Genomic DNA, 20,538 nt, shown 5'->3' on the forward strand with positions numbered 1-20,538 from the left:
GGACTGTTGTTGCTGACCATGGTCTGATCACGTCCTACGCTGCCACTCTCAGTCCCTGATAACCAGCTACTCCACTGTTTCTCCTTACATATCCCATTAATGCCCAAGGATCACACTCCAATAGATATAAATGCAGAGTTCACTTCAACCACTATTCCTGCTGAAATTCTGATTGCTGAGGAGCTTCATCACCAGCATGTTTGACTGTTGTCATAATGTTCTTATTCTGGACCTCTTCCAAAAACGTTCACTTTTGATTCCAAAGAAAATATTTCCAAGGCTTGGGGGTATTTCTAATTTTCACATTTTGCCACATTCTTTCTAATGGTGAAATCATGAATACTGGCCTTATCTGAGTTAAGCACTGCCTGTATTAGCTTAGGTGTTCATCTGGGTTCTTCTTCTGTGGCTTCCTGGTAAGTCGCTGCATTCTGAGGAATTTTAGTAGGCCGGCCGCGTCTGGGAAGATTCACTACTGTTTTCTCCATTTGCAGATAACGTCTCTCACTGTGGTAAGCTGGAGCAACACAGCCTTGACTTGTAAATGGCTTTGTAATCCTTCCCAGACTGAAATATTTCATTAACTTTCTTCTTCATCTCTCATTTCTCATTCTTATACTTTTGATTGCGGCGTAGTGTGCTGCATGTTAAGACCTTTTAGCCTACCTCACAGGGCTGGAAAGGTTCTATATGAGTGATGATTAGCTTCAACAGGGCTGCTAGTAATTGAGCTTGGATGTCCAGTGCAATTGATCCCAATGATCAACTTTAAATTTGGTTGATTTGTCAATTTGCTGACTGAGTAAGCAAGGGAGGAGGTACTTTCCACACAGGGTCTGTTGATACTGGATGGCGGTTCATGACTTCCATGACTTCTGCATGTGAGAACATGTATACAACGAGCGCATTAAAAGCCTCTCTGTATTAACTGGTTTTACACACATGGTTATACTACTAGTAAACACCTAGTACAAGCAATCGGGAGAAAATGACATGCAGCTAGACTCAATACAGCTGACTGATGCTTGCTATGAAGAAAATACAGGTTTAAACAATTTACGATTAAGAAGGAAAGCCTGCCAAAGTGTGAGGCACATGTGTGCTAAATGGTGTACTATTCATCAGTGATATACACATATTTGTATAGTGAGTTATGTATCTATTTATACTATTTAACACAGTTGGATATGATGCCAGTGTATACATTTGTCCACATGACCGTGCAGCATTACAAACTTCACTTACATCTACATTGAAGGCAATCAGCAGACACTTTTATCAGAGCGACTTACAAAAGTGCTTCACTATTTACTCATAAAGCACCTTTAGCTAGTTTGTATAGACTAGGATCCAAAAGATACCTCTAAGCTTAGATGCTACTAAATACAAAACTCCGTATGGAGACCACTATACGCAACACTACACTACGCCCAAGTGCTCCTGGAAGAGGTGGGTCTTCAGTCTGCGTTTGAAGACAGCGAGCGACTTTGCCGTTCGGACACTTAGGGGACGTTCGTTCCACCACTTCGGTGCCAGGACAGAAAAAAGCCTGGATGCTTGTTTTCCGGGTCAAGCCGAGTCATACTTGAAGCTGAAAGGGCTCTTGGTGCGGATCGGCTTTTGACCATTGACATCAAGTACGGAGGGGCTGGTCCGTTCTTGGCTTTGTAGGCCAGCGTCAAGGTTTTAAATATGATGCGGGAAGCAGCTACAGGAAGCCAGTGAACAGAACCCAGCAGAGGAGTTAAATGGCTGAACTTAGAAATGTTAAAGACAACGGAGCATCAGTAGCTTAAATATGCAATCACAGTGGCTTAAAATTCCTAACGATTTGTGCTACATTTTTCATGCGTTTCAATGACTGAAAAAACAGATATTGAGAAAATTGAGAAAATTCCAGGCTTTCCAGACAGCGTTCAGACCATGTTTTTAAAGCATTTTAGGCTTACTCGGCTTGTTGTGTCTTAAATAAAACTGAGTTTGAAATCTGAAACAATTAAGTGTTACCAATGTGCAAAATGTGCAAATATCTTTATAGCATAGTGTGCATATAGGCAATCTGTCGGTCAACCACATGTCTAAACTGTGAATCAGTTATGCAGCATCATAAGGATACAAAGCTCCTTTAGAATTTACAAACTGAATTTGATGGATATCAGTTGAAGTAGTTTTAAAGTATCTTCATTAATGATCTATAGACATACATCAGAGCTTTTAATCAGGGAAATCATCAGACTTTATAAAAACTCAGGACACTGAAGAACCCTGATACAGATACTGGATACTGGGAGTATGTTTAACTATAGAAGAATTTCAGGACCAAGGCAAGCATCCAGCATTCAACGCACATACTATATGACCTTAGTGGAACCACTACTCAGTGTACTTACCCTGGGCAGAAGGCGGATGGCCTGTAGAAGTCGTTGTCTGTGGGCAGAGTTTAAAATCCCAATCTCCAGCAGGTCCTGGTCCTCCACCACATTACTTCCCTGCATGAGAAAACAAACCACTACATCAGCTTCTTTAACTACTTCACCAATCTCTTATTCAACCAATAAGCCAATGCATGTTTTCATTAATCAGATAATATTGAAAGCAATATAATAAAGAACACAAATATTTGGCACATCAGTGGAGTACAGAACATGCAAAGAGAACTTTCTTCTGTCTCGTCTTCACAGCTGTAAAGTTGACAGATGTGATAGCCAAGGCACTCTTACATGCTTATTGATTCAGAACCCTCAACATGATGGTTTCATTACACCTGTCCTCCTCCGGATTCGAAACACACAAACCAAAAACACACCACACACACATTTAGCACTATCAATCCATTGCTTCATGCTGAGCTTCACCTTTAATGACCTTTCCTTAAGCCCTGTCAGACCAATCAACCTGGCATCCGGAGGAGATCTGAGGATGCACATATTTACATGCATGCGCACATATACTCAGATGTCCTCAGTACCTCAGGCCACACACAAGGCCAATTTATTTATGCTTCTGGGTCAAGGCAACGCAGAGCCTACGCCATTGTCAGCGTTTATACGTGTGCGTAGTTGCGTCTGCGGCACTCTGCAGGGGTTCTTAATGCTACTGTGTTGACTCTCTGGGCGTATTCTAAACGGCGGTGGCTGAAACTGAGAGGATTAGGTTGGAGTTGGAACAAAATAGCTGTTGTTTACATTCGATTTTTGGTAACAAAAGAGAGAGAAGAAGGCCATTGAACCTAGACAGAAGGAGGGTGAATTTTCTGTGCTTGTCTGGCCACACAGACGAGGAAATGCGGGTGTGCTGGATGCTTCGGTTGGTCACGGGCAACTGTTTTACATGTATACGCACAATCCATGATCCTTGGGGGATTCTCCATACAAACTACGGTGGGTTTGGACTGGTGTATTCAGTAGTACTGACTTGGCAAGTTCGCCCCGCGAGTACAAGGGCTCTGTACAGAAATTTTGCAATTGGAAACAGCAGCATGGTGTGCAATGCATTTATAGGCTGTATTTGGGATATAAGTCACTTCCTGATGCTTCCTAAATAACACGGGTGGAGCAAGAACAGATTCGGGCATTCGGACTGAACTTCGCTGGAGGTGAAACATTTGAAGGGAACAGTGGTTGGGCTGCAACTGATGAGGTTTAACAAGAACACAAGAACACAAGAACACAAGTACAGGTAAGAACTCGGGCAATGTTTGTCCAACTGAATTTAAAAGTGGTGGCAAAGGAAAAGCAGACCAATCACAGTCCACGCAGAAGCATAAATTGCCCCTAACAGGTAAGATAAGAGCGATCGAGGCCAGCAGAAACAGAGACAGAGAGAGAGAGAGAGAGAGAGAGAGAGAGAGAGAGAGAGAGAGAGAGAGAGAGAGAACAGGCAGGAGATAAAGTTAACAATAATATTTGTCTTGGTCTTGCTATGTGGATAACCTTGGGGAGAGCTACACTGATGCCACACTGATGAAATGAAACCTGAGTCAACATGCTGTAGTCATCATCACTGCGGTAGAACACTAGACCAGAGCAGTGCAACCACATCTGAGGCTGGACTGATGGGTGTTCACAAGCATGACTAATAACTCTGTTCCACTCTTCCACAGGGCAGGAGGTGTGTGTGGACTATAGATATACCATAGATAAATCTTATCATATCCCCCACCTTACTCTCCACACCTCCAATACCCACAAGCAATTCAAAGTAATAATGTAATTATAAACACGACATTCTGATTATCCAGCACTTTCCCTAAACCTAAAAGAAGGTGTCATAGAGATAATTATAAAGAAATATTATACAATTATTCATCCATCCATAGTTTTATCTGCATTTTCCAAGGTTATGGTGGGTCAGGAGTCTACACAGAATCACTGAGTGCAAGGCAGGAATACCCTGCACACTATCCTTTACACACTCACACCTAGCGACAATGTAGCATAGCCAATTCACCTACCTACCTACCTATTTTTGGGAGGTGGGAGGTGACTGAAGGACCTGGTGGAAACCCACACAGGGCAGAGATCGTAGCGAGGATGGATACATTATACAATTAAAATAATTATAATAATATAATATTCATCTCACAAAGTCATAGTGGTTTCAAGATAAAAAAAATCGTGAAAAAGATAAAAAGATTACACGATCCAGAGACCACAGGACCCCTATCAACAATGCAAGACCAGGTAGATCACCAAAACCACCTCCATCAGATAAACAACACCTAAAGCTCTCATCTCTGAGAGAGAAAAGAACATCAAGCTCCACTTTCCCTTCAAAACCACAGGTGCTTTTGTCCATACTTCTAAAGTGAGAAAATGACTCAACACTGGGTCTGAACAAATGTGGAGCTGATAAAGATGATCTTAAAAAAATAAAATAAAAAACAATAAACCTTTCATCCAATCAAACATCTGTGTATTACTGAATTCATCTGTGTATTAATGTATTACTGTGCTGTATTGTGCAATTGCTACTGGCTGCTAAATTTCCTTCAATTTCGTATCAATAAAGTATTTATCGAGCAATCGATCGCTTGCTCGATCTATCTATCTATCTCTCTATCTCTCTAACAATCTATCTATCTGTCTATCTATATCTCTCTCTCTCCTTCTCTCTCTCTCTCTCCCTCTCTCTCTCTCCTTCTCTCCCTCCCTCCCTCCCTCCCTCCCTCTCTCTCTCTATCTATCTATCTATCTATCTATCTATCTATCTATCTATCCATCCATCCATCCATCTATCTGAAGTTTTCAGAACCCCTGAGTCCAGATTTTAACATTGTTGAATGCATTTGGGATTATTTGCATGGTGTGGCAGGAGGTGTGGCAAGACCTCCTTCAGAAACATCCCAAAAAAATAGAAGCAGTAATAAAAATATAGGTGGATTCAACAAATACTGATAACTTCTGCTTGTGACTGAAAAGACGTTGAATTATAGGCGATCCCTGACCTTTGTGCAGTACTGCATATATCATACAATATTGGAAACTGCTGTATGTGCACAAACAGTACAATATGTGTAGAGAAATTGCAAATGGTGTGTCTCTACACCATTAGACCACCTAATTTGACAAGAATGCCTCCATAGTTACTAACCACTCCCCTTTTATTAAATGCAGAACATCAGCTGGCTTGGACATGAAGGTAGGAAAGTAACCATGGCAATGGATACCATGATGCAACACATGAAAGTGAGTTCTTCTCAGAAATAGACCAGATATAAATAGCATTTCCACAACAGGAGCACATAGACCCACTCTCAGCACAAAGACATGGGCTTCTGAAGTCATGCTGAACATGTCAAACTTTTCCTAGGATCAGTGGCCCCTCAGTAGAAGGGGGAATCATTTGGGCATGAAAGGCCAAACCTCACAAAGATCCCACAGACCAGTGCTACTCACTAAGTTGGTAGTAAATGAATGTTTCGGCGGCGCTGAACATCTATTCTTCTCCCCATCACAAAGCTCTTTGATCAGGAAGCAAAGGCCTTGGCCAGCTCTCTCTCTTTCTCTCTGTGTCTTTCTACACAGTTGTGCACTATTACGCAGTTGGAGTGTTCCCGGCGTACTGCACTTACATGTAGAGCAGGGCCACCACACACCAGCGCTCGAGTGGCAGGACATGAGAAGAAGCTTCAGAGCTTCCCAGCTTCATCAGAGACTGGAAAACACTGCGGCAAAGCAGCGGCACGCCATTCAATATTAATCATATCTGAAGGCATTTCAGTGAGGCTCACTCCATCAGATATTTATACCAAATGAGAGGCAGGAATGGGCATATTGAGACAGGCAAAGAGGGACGGGGGGTTTGGTGGGGTGTGGGGAGGAGAGAGAGTGAGAGAGCCTTTATGAGGTTCTTTCAGATGTCCCAGTCATCCGGAGCAGATAGCGCAGTCTTACATAATAATGAACTACTGATAGAGCAGGTGCAGGGGTGTCTGTGTGTGTGTGTTTGTGTGTGTATGTGTAGGTGTGTGTATGTAGGTGCTTTTTCGGCTAGATTGACCCTTTTCTTTACTGTTCAGCATGCTTAGACAACTCTGCATAGTGGTAATTCGACTGATTCTAAAGGAGTTTAGAAGGACCTACAATGCAGAAGACTTCAATGTTCTTGTTGATAATTGATGAGATGGCTTGCTTAACGAACATGCACTAATGCGGGACACAAGGATACGACGATCCTGATTTGCTAAAGCACATATCGAGAGTTTTTTCGATGTATGGTTGAGAAATTCCACGGGAGGCTCATGAAAATCTGGTAACGCTTCAGTCAAGGGGGACTTGCCCCTGTAATGCCCTTAATAAGCTTCAGCAAGCCAGTAGCCAATAAAGACCAAGGTGCTCATTTGTAACTAAGCTGAGGTAAGCATTTTTTTTTTTATATCTGTATATTAAACAGTGGCATGCAAAAGTTTGGGCACTCCTGGTCATAATTAATGTTACTGTTACTGTGGCTAAGTAAATAAAAGATGACCTTGCTTTTCTTTGCTTTGCAGATTTTTATTTTTATTTTATTTGAATATTTGACAGCATCAAAAGAACAAAAAAAAGTAACAAAGCAAAAGTGCAGGTCAGTACTTTGTAAGTATTCACAGGGCCCAGGTTCGCTTGCTGTGAGAGTTCTGTGCATTTGGTATAGAGTGGTGTGGTATGGAGTCCACTTCAAGCCGATTGATGTGGGGTCTGCTGTGTATGTGGAACCTTCTGGTGTCTCATGTGTGGTTGCGTGAAAGGTTTGTCACCTGCATGTCTGAAAACCTTCTCCAATGACAATGGCTCCTTGTTTGCAGGTGTTACTGTATGGTGAAATGCCATGGCTGCACAGTAAAATGCTCATGAAGTGTTCGTATCTAACAACAATAATGATAAGCAATAAACGGCTGGATCTAGGTCCTAGCATTTTGCAAAAATGCACACAGAAAAGTGACCTTCAACATCGAAATTCTTCTGTGTAAAAGCAAACTGCCGATGATATGCCCCGCCCTTAAACAAGCCCAGAGTCAGTGCTCAGGACAAGTGTAAAAACGACCACAGTATCATCCCCTTTGGCCAATATCACAGCTTGTGAATGCTTTGTGTAGTTGTGAGAGTCTTGAGCCTTTTCCATGCACTATGTTTTAGAGGTCAGTCCTCTAGGTTAGGGTGCTGTGAAGGCAATGGCAAAATGTGATGTCCGCTTTTGGAATGTGCTGGTATTTAATTCAATCCATTCATCCCTCTGCTTGTAAAATGTTCCCCTTGCCACTGGCTGCAACACATGCCCAAGACATGGTCGATCCACCTCATGCGAAACAGTTAGAGAGGTGTTCTGTTATTTTTAGGAAAATCTGCACCCTTTTTTCTCCAAACATACCATCAGTCATTGCAGCCAAAAAGTTTCATCAGTCTTCTTGTTTCCAAAATGTACCAGGGCTTATTAATATGAAAAGATCTGAGGCAGAATCTGGTGGTGAAGATGCAGGAAAGGATTTTGTCTGATTAATCTTCCATAACAGCCATAGGCAGGAAGGTAGGAAGGTCACATAAGGGTTGTTCTTGTGCAGGTGCTGCTGCATAGTAGTCTGCTTAATCTTCATGAGGGAAGCTGAGGAAGCGGCTACCCACAAATGCTTCGCTATCTTCTTAGTCTTAGACTTCTACTTCTTTGTGGACATCAATTATTATCATTTTCGGAGTGTCGGGCAGCTGTGTTTATAAAGCTTTGAAATGTATATCACCTGGCCTTTCTTAATGATAGTGAACTAACCATAGTCCTAACAAACTAATAAAGGTCTAAGACCTTAGTTTAGGTTTAGCTGAGAGCGCAAATATTTTGCATGGTGCTCCTTTCCTTTTTTCCACTCTTCCCTTGTTTAAAAGAAAAGGCATCTTGCTTAAACATTTGTAGAGAAAGTGTCATCCTTAACATTATGCCTTTTGGAGTTGAGTTCATCTTCTATCCACTGCAATAGTCACAGTAAGCAAAGGTGTGACTACAGGTGTTGCAAACTGTTGCATGCCACATAACTGAAGTCATTTGTAAAATGGAATTATTAGAAATGCAATTTTCCTGTGAGGAACAAGTTACTACACCCTATCCCTTAATATTTGGTATTTCCCCTTTAAATAAAATAGCCTCGTTTCCTATAACTGTCATTATTAGTATATACATTTTGGCCATTTCTCCATGTAAAATCTTTTCTGCTGTATACATTTTTTTTGCATGCACAATCCCTTTAAATGCTCTCACAACATCTCAATAGGATGAAGATCAGGGCTTTGACTTGGCCATTCCAGAACTCTCCATTTATTTATTCCTTGGTTGATTTACAGGAATGTTTTGGGTCATTGTCATGCTGCATTGTCCACCTCCACTTTAGCTTTCAATCTTGTACAGATGGTCTCACATTTATTTCAAGCACCCTCTTATACAATAAAGACTTCATAGTAGTTTCAATGATGGAGAGCTTGTCAGGCCCTGCTGCAGCAAAGCAGCCCCATCCATCCAGCCACATCTCCACCTCTGTGCTTCACGGTATCTGTCAAATCTCTGCTCAAATAAAGATCAAATGTGGATATCTTTAAACATATTAAGAGTACATTAGCTGTAAACTTTGTATGTACATTTTATCCTACAACATATTGGACAAATCAATCTGTTCATCTGCTAACAGAGAACTCCTGAAGCAACTTGAGCTTAGACACCTTATATATTCTAGGGTATAACTCTAGTGATCAGCTGGTATCAAACTGTTTACACTCTTAAGACCAAGGGATGGTCTCAGACTGCTAAAACATTACTACCCTGTGATGCCGAGAATTGAACAGATGGTATGTCCTTTTTTATTGTACTAATGGATTTGTTCATTAAAAACTACTAGTGGGGTTCAAACCCATGCAATATGTTCGCTGTATCCTAAGTCCATCGGCTTAAAGGGGAATTTGTGAAGATGGAAACAAAATAATGTCGAATTATCTGCTTTGAAATGAGCAATGAAAATAGAGTCAGAATTGTCCACAGTGGTGCTGATAGGAGCTATGACAGTGGAACGAAGAGTGTAGATGAATGGGTCTTTTATAAGACAGTTATGAAGTATCACTCACATGTAACGGAACTAATGCAAGACAGGAGCTTAATTAACAGTATAAATCACTATGCCCTCCAACTAAAGTAATCATTTTCTTACACTATTTCCAGCAAATTGTCCTGATGTGTCATGAAACTGACACTGTATATCTCTGCCCCTTTCAATTACATGACAGTGCCGCTCCATAACAGCGTTAAAAACTGAACAAATGTCTGTCACTTTAGCTTAAAGCTTATGTCAATATAATGTCATGGTTGTTTTATGAACAACAACAACAACAACAACAACAACAACAATAATAATAATAATAATAATAATAATAATAATTCAAAGAAAAAGAACACTACTACTACTAATAATAATATTAATAATAATAATGCGAAGAAGAACACTACTACTACTACTACTACTGCTACTACTACTAATAATAATTATAATAATGCGAAGAACACCATTACTACTACTACTACTACAACTAATAATAATGCGAAGAAGAACACTACTACTACTGCTACTACTACTACTAATAATACTACTACAACTAATAATAATGCGAAGAAGAACACTACTAATACTACTACTAATAATACTACTACTACTAATAATAATGCGAAGAACACTACTACTACTACTACAAATAATAATAATAATAATAATAATAATAATAATTAAAAGAAGAAGATAATATTTCTCATTCTCAAGGTCTTACAAGGTATTACAAAAAACTATTGTACTTATGCTTGCATTACATGAAGTATGTAAGTATGCAGCCTTTAACCCCCTTTAACGGCCTATGGTCTGTTTCTATTATTTCTATTAGCAGAGAATAGCCCCACCAGTTTGTACAGAAGTCCCTGTTTGACATAATTATTATTGTTGTTTCTTTAATTATCAAGACACTCATTCTTCTGAAACATTACTAATAAATCTAATTACCTCCAAAAAAATAGGCAAGTTAAAACATGTTCTCAGCAACAACATCTCAGTCTCAGCGTCAAACCACTCGGAATGACTTTGCTTACGTACTTTGCTTGCTTTGCGTAATTAACAAATGGAACAACTGGTAAAAGTCGGTACCTGATCTGCAGGTATGGTGACGTAAGCCCACCGTCACTATATACATGTCTACCTTTGTAGACGATTTACACTTGAATCAAGTCGCAGGTGAGAGAACATCCAAGTACCCTTTGAAAATGATCATTTGTTCTAGCTGAGCCTTGAGAGAGAAAGAGAGCATGTGCACAATAGAGAGAGCGGCAGAGAGACAGCTTAATGAAAATGAATCTATTCTAAGACTATTCATTCCAGCTTTGCTTATGGAGCGGACAGTCTTACACACTTCACGTCTCGCTTTTGGGGCTCAAAGCTCACGAGAACAGAAATACACTTTAATGCTCTTAAATTCAGCCAGAAGCCTGGAGATTGCTTCAGACATCCTGCTATTATGGCGTTTCGTTGGATTGCCGGGAATCCGGGCTGTATCTACTATGTGGCATGCAACATACGTCCGTATTACAGATTACAGTCGTGGATGCACACGTAGAAACTAATACATATATGTTAGCGGATGAAGAAAGAAGACACATAAATGCTGTGGAGTGAATGGAAGGAACTGGAGCTGCAGAAACAGTGTTTTCTCTTGTGTGGCGCAATGCATGAATCGGCCCACTCACACTGCAGTTGCCTCGGCAACCACAGGAACAGATGCAGGTCAGAGCTAGGAGAGGGCAATCAGAATCTGTCACCAAATGGCTACAAAATTATTCATTTACATATACACACACACACACACAATGCTAAAGATCAATTTATACTACAGCATGTCTCCTTTTCTGATCAAACTCCCCAATCAGACAGGGTGGTTCGTTAGCTCTCCTGAACTACAAATCCCATAAGTCTGTGTAACAAGTCTTACCTGGGAACAGAGTTTGTAGCTTAGCCTCACTTCTCTCATTAGAGCAGAGAGCACAGCACCCAACTGCTCGTGTACTCTACAGAGATGGGCTTACAGGCCATGAGACTTGCTGTGCCACCACCAGTCTGTCAGCCCTTAAAATAAAATCTCTCTCCCATAACATTCATTCCGAATTAGGTCCACTTCGAGCTCCACCAAGCTTCTGCTTCGCATAAATATTCCCAGAGCACTTGCTTCGGAATTCTGTACGGCTCAATGCGGATAACTAAAATGCGATTTTCGCATTGAGATGTTGCACAGTATTAGCCGAGCGCTAAAACCCTTGAAGATGACAGCGTACCTAATGGGGAAGTACGCCCAAGAATCTTTTTTTTATGCTGCCACTACATTGACCGAAGCAATTTTCTGGATTAGTGTTCCTTACTAAGAACACTAATCCAGAGGTTTTGACTGCATGGGCTAACTGAAATGGATCATTAGGTGAACTAGCATGAAGGTGAACTAGATCAAGCTGAGCTGGAAGGGCCTTTTGGAAAGCACAGCTTCCAGACCTCTCACTATATCGCAATGAAGAAACCAGGATAAAGGATGAAACCAGTCAGTTTATCTGCTTATGTAGATCCTGAAATAATGGTTTGTTCAAGGGGTTCTTTAGTAAAGCCCTTGGTTCTATATATGTCTGGTTAAACTGTTCTTCATAATGGTTCTATCTAGATTTTTATTTAAATGGCACTGCAATATACATACCATAGAATCTTTATTATTATAAAAGCTGGGCTTAGAAGGAGTCAATCAACTGCTGACTAACTGCCTAACATCACCTTCTCAACAAATACTTGTAGTCTGACAATCTCAAGTCCACTCGCTCTCTGTCTCCATCCTCTGTTCTCTGGTTCTCTTGATTGATCTCTCTAAGAGTCTTTTAGAGACAGAGGAAACAAGAAGAGGGGGAAAGTCTTTAGTAATCAAAATCAAATGAATAATGTAGCGATGCTGTCAGCTCTACATTATACAGTACCCTTAAAAAGGGGTTGTTCAAAGGTTCTGCAGTAAAAGCAACAGAACCGCGATCATGCAAAGACCCATTTAAATGCATTAAATCGCTCCTCGCTATGAAGGAAAACCTGTTGTACATTGTCTTTTTAAACAGCTTTTTATATAGCACTAAAAGGGGTTCCACCACTGCTACAAGTCAAGTAACCTTTTGTCAGTACTATATAGAACCTTTTTTGCTTAGCATGTACATTGCATGCCCATTTCCTGCCCACTCAGCTTTCGTTTTGTTAGAATACAGCTGCCACGAGTGAGGTCTGAGCCCAGCCAGATATACTGTAAGTCCATTAAGTCTAACAACTCAACCACTCAGCCATTATGGTGATAGAATAACATCTGTAGACAGAAGGTCAACTTTGAGAGAAGTTTGGTTTACAGTATAAGTTACACTCTTACCAAAAAAGGGCGACATAAAGAATAAAAAAATTCATAACATAACCGTTTTGCTATATAGAATTTTTTTTTCAAAGCACCACGTACAATAATCAACAGCATCAGTTTAGCTGTTTAGTAGATTAGTGTATTATATATATATATATATATATATACAAATGACAAATTTCCAAAGAGAAAAAATGCTTAGCTAATAATCTCATTTCCATTCCGTCCCTTGGCAGCTTAACATATACCAAATACCACAAACACAATATACCAAACAAAATTACAGAAACCCACGATTTTCAATATATGACCCACTCACACTCTCCAATTGATCTACCCTATCCAACCCAACCTGAAGAAACCTATGACCAGGCAAATACCTATTTAAACATGGCTATATATAGATCTGTGGCTTTTAGTAAAGAACCCTTGCAGAAGCCTTTTTTAAAGGGTGTCCCACAAGATACACGTAGCTGCCTTTTGACATTATCCATGAAGTAGGGCAGGGTCTTCCTGACCCTTAAAACGAGCAAATCAAAGATGGTACCAACAGTGCCAGGTCTACAGCATGCAGAAACTGGTTTCAGAAAGCTCCCATTAAGCCAAGTGAAAAACAGGCTGCTATGCTGGTCTCTTCCGGTTTTTGGACAGAAAAGAAAAGAAAGAAAAAAGCGAAGTCAATGGCAGGGGATTGAGTTTGCTTTTGATCAACAGATGGAGGAATCAGACACTTTTGAAAGCAGGTGGGGGATAAATGAGAGCGTCTGCAGAGCACTGGGGGAGGATCTGAAAGGAGATTTTCATTTAGGGGGTTTGGGGTTTCCCTCGTCACATGATCGAAAAATGGGTTGGAGAATATGCCCACAGAGGTGATCATTAATTCATTTAATTCATTTGAATTGATTGATTGATTGAATTCTCCAACATTTTTCAGTCTAACCTCTATCAGCATCCCCTCCTGACCCTTAGCTTCTGTTGTAAATGTGTTTAGAGTCAGGAGATATACAGACTGGACAACACAGACAGATGAAGTAGCTCAAGATGTAACACGCTGGAGCACACCTTTAATAAGCCAGGTTTCAGCAATCACAGCCTGCACACATCTCACTTACATATTTGCATGTCAAAGGCTAAGAGTGTGTGCTTGTGCAGCGGCACACACTGTGAAGGCAGTTCTGAGGTTGTCCCTACTGCAAGCAGCTCCAGACGCATGACAACAAATGCGAGAATGGCCTCCAACAGCGACACATGAACAGAGCACTGATGTTGGACTACAGACAAACTCAACTAACCCAAGCTACAAAGTCCCAGAATAAAGAAGCCGGCATATGAGAGGCGCCGGAGGGGAACAATAAGAGGCAGCTTAGAAGTGCACAACCCTGCAGAAAGAGTACAAACAATGGTGTACAGACAAAATAAAGAGAGTGCAACAGCCTCCAGACAAAACACGTGAACGACTGTAGTTACACTGAACTCTTGACTCCAAACAAACACAGCTCAGCACAGCAAAGAGGAGTGGAAGTGTTGGCACTCACCATGAACTGCACGTTGTCGAAGCCATTGGCAAGCAGGTGGTTCTCGTACTGGACCAGGCCGATGTTGTCCAGCCACTGTCCCACGGACTGCACGGGGCAGCGGGGGCCTATGAGGGGGTGCAGAGGGAGGCGTTTGAGCAGAGAGTAACCGTCCACCCTGTAGCAGCGGCAGTCCGGTTGAGACAGCTGACACTGCCACATCATGTTCCGCGCAAAGTGACTGTCAAAGGAGCCCGCCATGCTCGGAGACTCGAGAGTGAGTGTGGACGGCGTAGAACGAGAGCGGGGGTAAGAGAGCGGAGGTAAGGGGGGGGGGGGGGGGGGTGGGAGTAGTGAGAGTGGAAGAGAAGGAAAGAAGAGACGGAAAAGAGAAAATGTAGTACAAGGAGCGCAGTGATGGGCAGGAGAAAGGGAGGGAGAGAGGAAGAGGGGGGGATGGAGAGGAAGAGAGGAGCCCCCCTGTGCAGGTGAGAGGGAAACAGAAGAGGGAAGAGAGTCTTCTGTCTGTGAGGAGCGAAAACCAAAACGCAGCAGAACGAGGAGGCGACGGGAGGCAGAGGAGAGGGGAAAAAAGAAGAGCAAGGAGAGAGATGGAGAGGAGGAAGAGGAAAGGGGGAGGTCAGGGCGCGGAGGTGAGGAGGCGAGGCAGGGGGGTTCGGCCACTGGACATGCTGAAGGCTGGAAATCCCGTCCACTGCTCCCGCTCAGCTGTTGCTCCTGGATGCTGCGCCACGCTCAGAGTGCGTGTGTGAGTGAGCATGTGGATCCCTGCGTGTGTGTGTGTATGTGTGAGCGAGAGAGAAAGATAGAGAGATGGAGAAAGAGAGATAGCGAGAAAAAGAGAGAAAGAGAGAGAGAGAGAGACAGAGAGGGGGGGAGCTTGCAGCTTGCCTGGTAGAACGCTCTTTATCAACTACTCCCACACTCATCTGTATGCTTCTGCAGCCTGCTCCTCAGTGCTCCCCCGCTCTCTCTCTCTTTCTCTCTCTCTTCTTCTGTCCCTCTCTCTCTCTCTCACTCTCCCTCCCCTCGCTCCCTTCCTCTCTCCCTCCCTTCCACTGATTTCTCTCTCTCTCTCTCTCTCTCTCTCTCTCTAGCTGTACCTCTCTCTCTCTAGCTGCCGATAATAGCCATCAGATCAGCTCTAGCCTCTTTGTCTGAGAGTGAAGCTGCTGCTACTCCCTCCCACGCGTACACACACTCACACTCACACTCACACACACACACATTCTGTGGGTGTCTGTGAGCATTGGTGGAATGGCAGCACAAACAGGATTTCTTTCAGTGGACAAAGTGTGACGGGGGACCATTGCAGCGGAGAGGACAGGGGACTTGCGTTTCCTGTTCCCCTCTATTAAGCTTCAGTAGGCTTAATGTTGTTCTGAGGTCACCGCTCGGAGATAAACTTCTTTCCAAATCCACCTCACACACTACCCCCAACCACTTTCTGTCCTCGTATCTCCATTACGGCTACAGCAGAGCATCGGCAAAGCAAAGCAGCGCACAGTAACCATAGTTACTTCTCGAAGAGCTCAGCTTTCACAGAGCTGAAAGGAAACCTGCCTCCAACGTACTGCAGACTACAGGAGATACGCACAGGCACAGTGGCTATACTGCGCCAGATTAAAGTGACAGTTTAGCAAGATGGCATGTTTATACTACCCCCACCCCCCCACACACACACTCCACATAGTAGTCATTAGCTGAGACAAGTTCGGTGCCCAAAGTTTGCTTATTTTTAGTTTAGTGCACTGGAACTATGAGCTAGCATAAGATCCATGCACAGTTGCATCTATCCAGTTGCAGATTTCCTATACTATACACCTACTGACACCTATATCACCCATTTACAAGAAGCATCCGCCCTTCTAAACTGAGTAAGTGGTTGAACCGCAACAACTGCGCCCAAAAAGTCCTTATAACCAGAGATCCAACTCTTGCTGTTACTATGGAGTAATCTTGGTCAACACTTTTTTGCAAAATTGCTTGAATTCATTCACATCTGAAGACGTTTTACCATTAAATGCCCTTTTAAGGCCCTGCCCAGCATCTCAATGGGATCCCTGTCAGGACTCTGACTAGGCCAGTCCGAAAACATTCTTCTTTTAGAGGCCAGTCAGTCACTCAGTGGTGGACTTGCTCTTGCATGTGTTGCTTTGTCTTGCTGCATAGAATTGTACTTGAGCTTCATATCATGGATGAAATACTAGCAGAAAACTAAACCATCTCACTACCACCACATGTTGGCATGATGGTGCTATTGTGGAATGCTAGGTTATCAATACGCCAGACGTAATGGGACCCTTGTCCTCCAAAAAAGTTTACGTTTTGCTTTTGACTCTTATTATTATTCCAAAATGATGTAAGGGTCATCTGTGTTTTGGCAAATGAAAGATGAACCTTCATGCTCCTCTTGCTTAACCGTGGCTTTCTAATTGCACCTCTCCCATGGATACCACATTTGCCAATTGTCCCACAAATTGAAATTTGAAATTTGAGATTTCCTTTTGAGTTGGTCTTCTGATCTTTTCTAACCTTCTAGATGGATTGTTGCATCCCATGAAGCAAGGGGGGCCTTTGGTAGGCTGGCCAGTTCTGGTAAGATTCACCACTGTCTTTTTTTTTCTCTGTGTTTGGAGGTGATGGCTCTCAATATGCATGGTGTATAGGTCCAAAACTGGCTTTGACTCATTCAACAGCCATGATGCAAGGCTTGGATACTTCGTATGACCAGTAAAATGACCAGACCTCAATCAAAGTCCTCATTCTGGAACACTAGGTGAAATACACCTTCACATACTCTCTTAAGCACTTCTTTTCGCTGTTGTCTAGCATGCACTGCAGCTATAAAACACTCCACTACTTGTGCAACACCTTTCAACCTCAACCCTGAGCTCCCATGAAAATGTACCATACGTCATCTCTCTCTTATCTAACATGGACGTAAAACTCATTTTCAAACACTCATAGCTGTGCAACACACACATTTCCACTTATATTCTACTAACTATACATTAAGGGTGTAACAATGCATTGGAGAACAGGTGTTCTATTAATTATGATATCTAATAAACAACCAGCACAAACCAACATCCCACTCCAGCATGTCCAAGCCATGCACCACGCTCCTCCAGCCTCCAAGCTGTAGTCTCATTTCTAGATTATGTAACAACATGAATACCATCATCTTCACTCACATTTGGCTCAAAATATTAAATCCTGAACCTAATATTGTGAATTAAAATCCAGCAGCCCAAGCCTGGGCTGAGTGTATGCCATTACATGCTATAACACATATGGATTTCTAAATGTTTGCTATGTGTCTCAGTATTGTGTTTACTTTCCTGTCAATCAACTGTCTTAACCCGCCCCCTGAGAAGAGCCTCCTTCTTCTTCTGAACTGGGAAACATAGTGTATACATCTCATTTAAAAAGGTGTTGTCTGAACACCCCCACAAACTGTAGCTAAAACTGATAGGATCTCAAGAGACTGCTGTAATCATTACCTGACAGGACTGAAGAAGCTGTTCTGGTGGAAAGCAGTCATATAACCAAGCATTAGAAAAATAATAAATAATGGAAGCTTATATTCTACTAACTTTGCATTGAACAAACTACACACCTACATTATCTCACACTGCATCAGGTTGTTAAGCAATCTCAAATAAGCTTGCTCATGTGAATTGATGCTTATCTTGACACCGTATGGCGTACTGTTATCTATATAAACAGCTGCTGTTGCTACTGCTAGGGGACATAATTGGGCGCTACCCTTCTATTAGTTGTTAGATACATTGGCCTCATTGATCCAGTGCAGGACTAAAGAAGCAAACTTCAGGGTAGCAACTGTGTCTCGGCTGACTGACTCCTTTTGTAGGAGAGGAGAAATGCCACCGTGGGTGATGATACTCACAAAATATAACTTATAATGATTATCACACACAGAGACACACACAGAGACACATGCATGGATGCACAGACACACACCTGAGTGGTCTTCATTGTTCTCCTCGAGCTCTGTCCCGATTCCAGCGCCAATGGAACTCATAATCTTATCAATCTACAGAGACACAGAGAGAGAGAGAGAGAGAGAGAGAGAGAGAGAGAGAGAGAGGGAGGGAGAAAAAATAGAGAGTGAGAGAGATACGGAAGGGAGGAAAGGAGGGGAGACAGACTGGGAGAAGACTGCATGTTTGCATAATGCCGTGTTTTTGTTCCTGTACTGGAAGTCTTCTTCTCCCCCCGGGATGGTGGCTAACCTGCCTCTTCTCATTCTCTAATTCTCATATTCCCACATCTAATCCAATCGTGACCCTGCCTGCCTCCTCCACAGCCTGTAATTACACTCGGAAGGACCTGGTAATTATTGGCTAAAAGCTGCTCAGAAAAAGGGGGAGTTTCTGCAAAGTAATTCATCATCATCCGTTCTGATGGAGGACGCGCTGCGTTGATGGCGGCAGACAGTGCTTTTTGATGAGTCTATGCTCATTAGAGAACAGTGTGATTGAGTCTGGAATGAAGAGCACCTCATATTCGTCTCACCTCCATCTGTCTTCAAAGGCCCTTCTCCATCAGTTCCCTGTGGACTTGCCTGTATTCTACAGGGAACAGATGTAGGAATGTTGGTTTAAAAAAAGGTTGAATTTTCCATGTTTTTTCACCTTCACACAGCTGTATGCTGAGTATGCTCGGTGAACACTGCTCCTTCTAAATGGCCTGAGTGTTTCACCACCTTACATTATTCACTTAACCCCCTTTAAACAGTCCTAAATCCCTTAAAGCAGCTTTATGGGGGTATTTTTTGCTCCAGGTCTCCCCCTAAAGTCGAACAGTGTCATTCGTCCTTTGAGTCACCCCTGAAGGGTACACTTTACACATGCATTTCTGGACAAGCTTGGAAATCCAGAACTGTCACTGAAAGTGAAAGAAGCATGTGGATTGACACAGTATTATTACCAGAGTTTACGCACATTTGAGGAATATGGATTACCCAGCGTTGCCCTGTCTGCTTTTTCAAAGGTACACAGTGCAGTTAGCAGTGTGGCGAGCCTGGAGCGTCACCGATAAATATGCCATTTTCCTTATTACCAGTCACTGGAGGATCACAGTGATTTTGAAGCTGTTGTTTTATGGTACAAATGCTACATAAAGTTGCTTTAAAACTGTAGGTGGGACCACACTGTGCTATGCTCAGTATTGCTCTCTCCTGAGCCACTTTAGCTTTAGCTACAGCTTTAGCTCTATTGCAGTGTTTAAATGATGCTTAGCAAACACCTCATTTTAGACTCTGCTACTGGCTCACATATTCATTTCACACACTTGCATGTTAGCTTCATAATAATTACTAAATAATATGCCTTGACAGCTAATAAAATGAGTATAAGTTTTGGCATCAAGATCCAGTACTAGTTTATTAGAAACCCCTGCATTGTAGGTTCCCTTTGCTTGAGTACAGGTAGTTCATCTGTGGCCATGCACAATGTGTGCTACACATCCACCAGCTCTTTATCATTGATCATTTTCAGACCACAGAGCCACTCTTGGATGGATATTGTAAAATCTCTATGCCTGATACACTTGTACGAGTGTCACATATACTATCATACCAACTACCATCCCCACCATGAATAATATATGATCAGCTGTAGTCCTCTGGTCAGAAACTGACAAGCAATGACTGGGGTAAATGGTGGCTGTCGCAAATTGTGAATGACAGGAGATCAGGACCAGACACTTTTACTGTATATCTCCAATTTGGTCATGGAGATGCATGATGTTACCAGTGCTGGGAGGGAGAAGGCAAGCATGTTGTTAAATCTGAGGATGTCTGTCTAACATCAGGCTCCCTTATATATATATATTTCTTAATGATTCTGTTGTGCTATCTGTTGTGCTATCAGGATGGGTTTCCCTTTTAAAGCTTGGTCCCTCTCAAGGTTTCCTCCTGTTAAGGGAATTTGTCTTTGCCACTGCTGCCTCTGGCTTGCTCATTAAGCCTCTGGCTTGTTCACTAACTGTCAATACCGTTCAGCTTAAAGACACCTGCCTTGGCTAGTTTCGCACTGTGATGGTGGAGATGGAGTGCCATCATA

At 42.3% G+C, this 20,538-nt stretch overlaps 1 protein-coding gene across 8 annotated transcripts in view; it reads right to left on the reverse strand.

Moving 5' to 3' along the window:
• Window positions 1-20,538, reverse strand: part of anks1b (ankyrin repeat and sterile alpha motif domain containing 1B) — a 261,246-nt gene that overhangs the window by 56,980 nt on the left and 183,728 nt on the right. For all 8 annotated transcript variants that reach the window (XM_072672508.1, XM_072672507.1, XM_072672509.1 and 5 more), the window contains 3 exons: window positions 18,434-18,506; window positions 14,447-14,553; window positions 2,391-2,489 (listed from right to left, as the gene is read on the reverse strand). In XM_072672508.1, coding sequence (XP_072528609.1) covers window positions 2,391-2,489; window positions 14,447-14,553; window positions 18,434-18,506 — 279 coding nt within the window. The remainder of the gene's footprint in view (window positions 1-2,390; window positions 2,490-14,446; window positions 14,554-18,433; window positions 18,507-20,538) is intronic.

The sequence above is a fragment of the Salminus brasiliensis genome, chromosome 2 (assembly GCF_030463535.1).
Source record: "Salminus brasiliensis chromosome 2, fSalBra1.hap2, whole genome shotgun sequence".
Classification (NCBI taxonomy): Eukaryota; Metazoa; Chordata; class Actinopteri; order Characiformes; family Bryconidae; genus Salminus; species Salminus brasiliensis.